The sequence below is a fragment of the Aegilops tauschii genome, chromosome 1 (genome assembly GCF_002575655.3).
Source record: "Aegilops tauschii subsp. strangulata cultivar AL8/78 chromosome 1, Aet v6.0, whole genome shotgun sequence".
Classification (NCBI taxonomy): domain Eukaryota; kingdom Viridiplantae; phylum Streptophyta; class Magnoliopsida; order Poales; family Poaceae; genus Aegilops; species Aegilops tauschii.
The window spans coordinates 330,365,508-330,374,965 of NC_053035.3; the positions used below are offsets into that span (position 1 = coordinate 330,365,508).

The 9,458-nt window shown below is 43.1% G+C and overlaps 1 protein-coding gene across 1 annotated transcript; it reads right to left on the bottom strand.

Moving 5' to 3' along the window:
* Positions 1–4,035: 4,035 nt before the first annotated feature.
* Positions 4,036–8,526, bottom strand: LOC141031016 (putative B3 domain-containing protein Os03g0621600). The gene is made up of 2 exons (XM_073506190.1): positions 8,468–8,526; positions 4,036–4,432 (listed from the first exon to the last, which is right to left on the bottom strand). Exons 1-2 carry the CDS (start codon positions 8,524–8,526, stop codon positions 4,036–4,038), a joined length of 456 nt encoding a protein of 151 aa, XP_073362291.1.
* Positions 8,527–9,458: the final 932 nt, after the last annotated feature.

Sequence of the window (9,458 nt, forward strand, 5' to 3'; positions counted from 1 at the left end):
AATCGAGCAGGAAGTAGGGTATTACCTCCGTTAAGAGGGCCCGAACCTGGGTAAACATCGTGTCCCTGTCTCCTATTACCTTTGATCCTTAGACGCACAGTTCGGGACCCCCTACCCGAGATCTGCCGGTTTTGACACCGATAGCCCTTGTCCAGGATTCGTCGGTGGCAATGGTGGATCGGGTCCATGCGGTGAGCAGATGGAGTTTGCTCCTCATGGATCCATGGATCCCACGAGTTTGTGTCTTCTGGCTTCTTCAAATCTTTGTAGGGCATTGACTGCAATGACTTCAGCTCATGCTCTGGCACACTGGTCCTTCGGGTCCATAGCACGGAGAATTCCTATCCATGTTTACAAACAAAGTTTGGTCGGCTGAGGCTGGGGAGCAGGGATGGCGGTAGCGAGGTGTGCCTGCAGATCGTGATGGAGCTTCGAGTTGATGTGCATCTCAGGGACGTCCTTGTAATTTCCTATTTGTGTGAGGTGCTTTGTGTTCATCCGCTGGAAGTTTGGATTCTCAAGGTCCAATGTTGGAATGAAAGTTTATGTTTGGTTCCAACAGAAATCTAGTGGTCTTCGACATCAATAGTTCATCAAATAGTAGGATCCATCGAAGAATAAATTTTATAATTTGCAGGAACGTTATGATATATGGTGATGTAAAATAATTAATTAATCCTACTTTTGTGCATGATCACACAAACAAGTCATCACTTTCCATAGTGTCTTCTAGATCCCATTGTTTAGTAGGTCCACAAACAACTGCAAGACAAGCTTCGAGCACAACAAATATCCTCTCCACGCCATTTCTAGCATCTTCTAGTCTTGCAGCAACGTGAGTTTTTTGTTTATTGAATTGGAGATGGTCTTGACAAAGATCGCCCATAGAGGATAGATGTCATCACAAAGATATTACTCGATGTTGTACTCATGACCTTTGATGGCATAGTTGGATGCAGGAGCTTCGCCTAAACACAACCATGCAAATAATGGAGATCGTCGCAACACATTGATGTCATTGTGAGACCCTGGCATGCCAAAGAAAGAGTGTGAAATCCATAGATCTTGTGATGTAGCTGCTTCAACAATGATGGTGGTCTTTTACGATGATCCTCGTATTGTCCTTGTTGAGCATATGGGTACTTCTTCCATTTTCAATGCAATCCAGGGATCCGAGCATATGTGTAAACCCTCTTGATTCTTCAAGTGTCATGATCCTTGTTGTGTCTTCGGCATTTGATTCTCTTAAGTACTCCTGTCCAAACACCTTGACTATTGCAGTAGAAAATCTAACCACAGCCTACGATCATGTGCCCTCACACATCCGAGGCACTCAACCCACTGGTCTACTACTAAGCCATATGCAGGCATCCTCAATGCGGTCATGCACTTTTGGAGCCAGAGAACCAATGGGGCCAATGCATCCTTCTTTAGCCTTAAGTAATCATCATAGGCCCTAGTACCTTTCATTATGTGCAAGACCAATGGCCCTTGCATAGAATCGACGTCGAAAGTAGTCTTCGAATAGTGTATCAGGGAAAAGTAGTCCTCATAGAAATGAACATGTCTCGTGCCCCGATGTCGCTTCAACATTTGATGCCCCTTTGTTGATCCCTTGAAGTTGAGATCATGCTCCTCTGCACGCTCTGTTTCTTTAGGAATCACCATCATCACCACAATTCATCATCGTCTTTCTCACCCGATGAAGGCAAATCCATGAACTTGTCATAGAATTACTCCTCGTTCGAATCCATCGTATTTGCTCCAAAGTAAACAACGAGAATGGCAAAAACATTACTATGCCATTTGATTGAATTGTTGGCGGGAGCGGTGTCCTTCATGGGCAGTGTCGATAGGGCCGAAGGGTACCTGGGCGACGTTAGGGCATCACGCGCGGGGGGGGGGGGATATGGGGCAACTTTTGTCTATAGGAGAGAAGATAGAGAGCGGAGAAGGAGGGCAGGATTATGAAAAAAATGCAATGCCCGGGTGGTTTTGGGTAGGTCCGGGCAGTCGGAGTCGAACATGAAGGACGACGCCCAGACTCCCCCTGTGCTCCCCTAGATTTGGGTTCGATCTGTGTGATTCTGTACCTCCGAACCGATCTGGTATGACTTAGTAATACATGTTAGTTGGCTAAAAGTGTTCGGACAGCCTGATCCGGACATTTGTGGGTGTTTTGGTGATCTGCATTGGAGATGCCCTAACTTGTAATATGAAATAAAAAGATGTTGACAACACTTATGGCAAGTGGGTATTGCAGTGTAGGATTTCCCCTCCTACAACGAGTTATAAGAATGGACATTTGTTGGAGCTATCATGCAAAGCTCCGATAGTATTCTTTGTCTTACAAAGTGGTGTGCATGAGAAATCATTAACATTAACTTCTGAGGCAATATGAAATATACGCGAATGACATGGAGAATGATGCAAATTGTTATAAAATATATAAATAATAGACTTAATGAACTCAAACGTCTTGACATGTCACTCGGTTGCTAAATTTGCAAATGTATATATTCTTGCTCGACTAAGATGTACTCCCTCCATCCATCCATTTCTCCGACAAGTATTTCCGGACGGAGGGAGTATGTACGCAACATTAAAACACATGCATGAGGCACCTCTGAAATTTATAAACACATGATAAACAAATTTCCAGTATGTGCAATATAAATCAATTTTGTGTGTGCATATAAGGCTATGCATCCATTTCTTATAAGGCATGTTTGTGGATTGTTTTGTGGAAGTTATCTTTTCTTAAATAAGGTAAGCTTAATTTAATTAAACTAGAGATCTGAAATTAATGTAACTAAATGAGGTAAAGCAAAATGATAAGAGTGGGGCACATGGTTTATCACACACAGAAGGAAACGTCCAGAGCCTCTTTTAAGCATAGGATTGATTATGTTTCAACTGGTTAAATATATGTAGGGAAAAACATGTACGTGTAGAACATAAGTGCATGAATTTGTGGAAACAAGCCAATCATTGTCATGCATCACTAGAATTTCGTGATTTTGTCAGGAAAGCGCGTGCAAGACACAAACATGTTTCTTACAGGAGGAGCTTTGTGTAGGAATTTACCCCAGATTTTATTATGACGGAATTTCATATGATTCTTAAGAAGATGATGTCCTTATGTTCTAGTGGGTAACACATTTTTTTGTAGTACTTGGAAGAGAACCATCTTTATGCATCGGTAGATTTTTGTGAATTTTTTAACAGAGAGAATGCACATGCAAGACACAGACATGTTTTTGATGAGGTCAAACTTAATGTAGGAATGTATTCAAAATTCTTTTGGATGAAGGTATTTCATCGGGTTCTTAACTTAGATGTCGCCGTTTGTTGCAAGAAGTAATCTATATACATTTTTAATAGAATCATAACCCTTAAGAAATCCTAAATCAATAGACAACTGAAACTAGCGGGGAAAACTATGTCAGATCCATTTAGTAGTAGCATCAACAACACCTAGTTGCAGTAGATCTTTCCTGAGAAGTTTTTAATTATATTAGTTTTTGCGGGAATGAGAAGGTTTTAATTGGTAAACCTCATATTAGATTCATCTATACTATTCAAAAAACAACAACTATGGGCGTGTTTGGTTGCCGTAGCCAACAGTAACTGCATTGCATAGCCTTCTCAACTCAGCCTGGCTATGCAAATGCAGCCTCAAATGCACCATCTGCATGTTGTTTGGTTGCCTGCATGCCTCTTGCCTGCATGGATAGAACCACATTGCCTGGTGTTTGGTTGCCTGCATGTTAGTGGACAAACCCAAGGCATGGTGTTTGGTTGTATGCAACGCTTGGTGTGTGGTAACCTCTTTGGCTAGTTGGTGAGGTTACCATCACACTTCGGCACAACCATATAGCACACATCATAAGCAGAGCAGAGTATAAACAAAGGATCAACTACTTAAGAGCATATTTCAGATAAGCAGTACCACACTTCATAACAGTTCTACGCATAAAGCATAAACATAAACAGTTCAAAGCAGACTCGATAGTACTTAGGGAGGCCCCGACCCTACTCCTTGGCGGCGAAGGCTTCGTCGTGCTTCCCGCACTTGTTGACGACCTCAATGCCATCGTCGTCGAAGATGATGACCTTGAGGGTGTCGGGAGTGAGGAGCTTTAACGTCACCATGTAGCCGATCTTGATCTGATGAACGGCTGCGTAGGTGGCCCAACCCTGATCCAGGGTCACCTTGTCGTTCATCAGCTTCACCGTTACCTTCCAGGAGCAGACGGTGTTGTTCTTGAGCTTGAACTCCGTCGACACCGCGATGAAGTGCTTGGTGAAGTCCAGGGGCATGGGGATGCACTCAAGCTTCGGTGCAAGGATGACCTTGTAGAAGTGAGTCAGGCCATCCTCCTGATGGTAGTGGTCGTAGTTGCGGCGCTTGTTGCTGGGGGGCTCCTCACTACAAGAAATATGTCAACTAGTGACCTTCTGTCAGTGACCCTGGAAGAATTGGTCATAGATCTATGACCATTTCAGACCAATTGGTCAAAAGTTGTTCGGGGAGCTCCAAACCCTAAACTATAACGACCATTTTGGTCAGAAAGGTCATAATTTCCTTACACGCAATGGTCATAAAGCAGATAGCACTGGTCCCCTGCCTTATTTCTAGCTGATCACGACCAATATAGATGGTCATAACCTTGTAAATTGTGGTGCGTTGCTATGACTAGGCGCCACCTCATCAGTTTTGCCTATGTGTCATGTCCATGTGGCAATTTTTGCCCTAGGTTGTGAAGCAACCTATATTTCTGTCATTCCCAAAATTCCCAAAAAAATCTCATAAATTCTTTGGGTCATATCTTCGTCAAATATGTAAAAAACCTTCCTTGCCTAGTTCAAAAATAATTCAACAATATTCATTTTCCTATTCTGTTCAGAACAACACTTTGTGAAGGAAGTACCACTTTGGCATGTCCAAATAGTATCCATTTTCTACGGTGCTTTCCTATGCCCAAATAACCATCCTCCACCAAATGCCAGCTCAATCCATTCATTATTTTGAGCCCAGCTTCAACATTCGTATTTATGTCCAGTGTGGTACTTTGCAAAGCAAGTACCACCTAGGCTCCTCCTTTTGAGCTGAAAATTTGTGAAGACGGTCTTCTTAGTAACCGATCATCCTCAGCCAAAACTCACGCCCATTAGCCATGTACATTTCCCGTACCGCTAATCAAACACTTGGCTGCTAATTCATGTTTGAGCATCGAGCGGTCTCCTCGTGAGAATCTTATGTTGTAATTTTCTTCCTAGCACCTACCTGGGGAGTGCCCAACCCACTAGACATGCCTACGCCGCCCAGAACACATGGCAACGCCACGGTCATGTGGTGACCATGCGGCGGGCATGCGAGTTTACGCGCTCTAGAGTTGGGGCCCTCGGCCACCGCCCAAACCTCGACGTATCGCCACCAAACCATGTATTTATGATTAAATAGGTACTTATGTAACTAGAAATGATTTTTGGAAAAAATAAATAGCAAACTATGAGGCAACTGCAGTTCAAATTTGACCCGCTTCTAGCTGAATCAGCGGAAATTTGTCTTTTTCACGAGAGGTGGATCAAACTTTTTACACCCAACCATTTTGTCAATTGTGCATTAAATATGTCCTAGTATTTTAGAAAATTGATTTGGTCCAATTTTGCAACAATTATTTGGGAGGTCCTTCACAAAAAAAACGTCCTTTTGGGCACTCGAAAAATGGAAAATGGTTTTTTCGTCCAAAGAAAATGAAAACTTCCTTAGACAACATTGTTTGCCATTCCAATATGCACCCTTGTGCACAATATGAGATCATTTGAACAAACTATGCCATGAATGTGGCCATAAGATTGATCATTTGTCTTGAAAGCCATTGATCTCCACACGTGATAACTCGTTTCTGAGAACACTTTTTTAAAATAATTGCCTTATTACAAGTTTATAATTTTTCCTGGGAACTTGGCCACATATAATGACACAATGCGAAGGTTTCCCAATTTTTTTTATTGTTTGAATTTTTTATGCCCGTTTGAAAATGCGGTCAAAACGGCGGGAATGACCATTCGTAGCTAGTGGTTGAATCTTGGATTTTTTTTGGTGTTTCTCTGGTTAAGATACTTATTTACCTAGAAATGATTTTTGGAAAAAATAAAGAGCAAACTACAAGGCAGGTACAGTTCAAATTTGACCCACTTCCATCTGAATCGGCGGAAATTTGTCTTTTTCACGAGAGGTGGATCAAAACTTTTTACACCCAACCATTTGGTCAATTGTGCATTAAATATGGCCTAGTATTTTATAAAAATGATTTGGTCCAATTTTGCAACAAATATTTGGGAGGTCCTTCAAAAAAACCTCCTTTTGGGCACTCGAAAAATGGAAAACGGTTTTTTGTCCAAAGAAAATAAAAACTTCCTTAGGCAATATTATTTGTCATTCCAATATGCACCCTTGTGCACAATATGAGATCATTTGAACAAACTATGCCATGAATGTGGCCATAAGATTGATCATTTGGCTTGAAAGCCATTGATCTCCACACGTGATAGCTCGTTTCTGAGAACACTTTTTAAAAATAATTGCCTTATTACAAGTTTATTATTTTTCCTGGGAACTTGGCCACATATAATGACACAATGCGAAGGTTTCCCAATTTTTTGATTTTTTTGAATTTTTTATGCCCGTTTCAAAATGCGGTCAAAACGGCGGGAATGACCGTTCCTAGCTAGTGGTTGAATCTTGGAATTTTTTTGATGTTTCTCTGATTAAATAGATACTTATGTACCTAGAAATGATATTTGGAAAAAATAAAGAGCAAACTACAAGGCAGCTACAATTCAAATTTGACCCGCTTCGAGCTGAATCGGCGGAAATTTGTCTTTTTCACGAGAGGTGGCTCAAAACTTTTTACACCCAACCATTTGGTCAATTGTGCATTAAATATGGCCTAGTATTTTAGAAAAATCATTTGGTCCAATTTTGCAACAATTATTTGGGAGGTCCTTCACAAAAAAACCTCCTTTTGGGCACTCGAAAAATGGAAAATGGTTTTTTTGTCCAAAGAAAATGAAAACTTCCTTAGGCAATATTGTTTGCCATTCCAATATGCACCCTTGTGCACAATATGAGATCATTTGAACAAACTATGCCATGAATGTGGCCATAAGATTGATCATTTGGCTTGAAAGCCATTGATCTCCACACGTGATAGCTCGTTTCTGAGAACACTTTTTTAAAATAATTGCCGTATTACAAGTTTGTTATTTTTCCTGGGAACTTGGCCACTTATAATGACACAATGCGAAGGTTTCCCAATTTTTTGTTTTTTTTGAATTTTTTATGCCCGTTTCAAAATCTGGTCAAAACGGCGGTGATGACCGTTCCTCGCTAGTGGTTGAATCTTGGAATTATTTTGATGTTTCTATGATTAAATAGATACTTATGTACCTAGGAATGATTTTTGGAAAAAATAAAGAGCAAACTACAAGGCAGCTACAGTTCAAATTTGAACCGCTTCCAGCTCAATCGGCGGAAATTTGTCTTTTTCACGAGAGGTGGATCAAAACTTTTTACACCCGACCATTTGGTCAATTGTGCATTAAATATGGCCTAGTATTTTAGAAAAATGATTTGGTCCAATTTGGCAACAAATATATTATAGGTCCTTCACAAAAAAACTTATTTTGGGCACTCAAAAAATGGAAAATTGATTTTTCGTGCAAAGGAAATAAAAACTCCCTTTGTCAATATTGTTTGCAAATCCATGATGTAAACTTGTGCAAAATATGATATCATTTGAACAAATATTTGATATGGCTTTCACAAAAATACTCATTTTGAGCACTGAAACATGGAATGAAATTTTTTATCTTCAATCGATCACGACCAATTTATATGGTTATAAGGTCATCAAATGGTTTGCTGCGTTCTGATTGGACCATGAGCATATCACGCGGATGACGCATCAACCACCGTCGGATGCTTCCGGATCCAACGGCCCAAACCCACCCGAGCCGAAACCCTAGGTCTGTCCTCATGGACATTTTCCACCCACCCCCCACCTCCATTCTTTCTTTCTTTCTCTCCCTTCCCCCTCAGATCCTCTCCCCTCTCCCCCGATGCAGATCCCCCTCGTCCCTGCCACCCACCCCTCTGAACCTCGCCGCCACCCACCTCCTCCGCCGCCCTCACTCTCCCCTCGTCTCCCTCGTCCTCGACGAACCTTGCCGCCGTGCAGGGGCTGGGTTGTCGCCACGTGCTGTTCTTGCGGGTTGTCGCTGCGGGGGCCGGCTCCCATGATTCGATCCAATCCGCTCCCCCGATCCCACCTGCCGGCGGCGACCTCCTCTCAACCAGCCCCGCCGCCGGCTTCCAGATCCAACCCAGCAGCTACCAGCTCAGGCCTAACTCCTACCCCGTGGCCATGGCCATGGCCCCGCCGCTAGGGTTTCTCACCCAGCCTTCCCTCGCCGTTGCCCGCGCAGGAGGAAGGAGCCCGAGTCTCCAGTGGCCATGAGCGACGGCAAGGACACCCTCGACCTCTCCGCCCTCGGCGTCGCCGTCCCCAGCGCCGCAGGTTCGTTCGCCGCTCCCGCTCCCCCCTTGCTGCTGTTGTCGTTGATGGGGCGTGAGGTCTTATTGGTTTTGCTGGTGGTGGTTTCGATGCAGAGCTCAGCGTGTGGACTCCTGAGCTCAGCGGCGAGAGCTCAGGCCAACCTGGTGGAGTCGATTAAGGTGAGGTTTCCCACGACACTTCTGTGTTATTTTGTTCCTTGTTCATTTGGGTGGCTCTGGGTTGTTTATGTGGCCTAGTTGTGCTGATTCGGTGCGGTGGTTGTGCAGAACACGCTGCAAGGATTGGCGGTGTGGCACCCGGACATGCTCGAGAGCCTGTAGCCCAAAGAGATCCAGGTCTGCTGCTTGCATTATTATTGGATCTGTTAGATCGGTTTAATTCAGAGATGCAACGTGATCTGTGCTCTGCTCCTTTGATGTTTCTGAATTCTGATGTGAAAGCATGTCCACATTTATAGAACTGTGCTCTGTGCATGACTAGTGATCGATGGTGACTGTTCCTATAGTTTATACATCTGTAGAACTCATGCATATTGACTGGATATAGACGTGTTGACTATTCCTGTAGATTTCTGATGTGCATGTTCATTAGAATCCACTGGACCTTTGCACGCCTAAAATTTCAAGTGTGGATATATATTGTCAGTCTCAAGTCTGCACTTCTGTAGGTTTCTGATGTGGAACACCTACGCATGACTAGCATGGAAATATGGATTAAGTTTCCTGAAATTTGAGCTTTTCTTAACTAATCAAGAACTCCCCTCCAGGTGAAGTCGCCCACCGCAGCGCCAAGGGATTTGTCTCCGAGGACGAGTTCCTCTCCATCCCGGAGTTCTCCACCAAGCCGCTCTCCCAGGTCTGCCTCCTTTCC

Bases quoted from the DNA above. Each gene is read 5' to 3' on its own strand.
- LOC141031016 (XM_073506190.1), bottom strand. From the start codon at position 8,526: ATGGCCACTGGAGACTCGGGCTCCTTCCTCCTGCGCGGGCAACGGCGA. The intron at 4,433-8,467 runs GTGAGAAACCCT...TATTTCTTGTAG, and splicing joins CAACGGCGAGGGAAGGCTGG to TGAGGAGCCCCCCAGCAACA.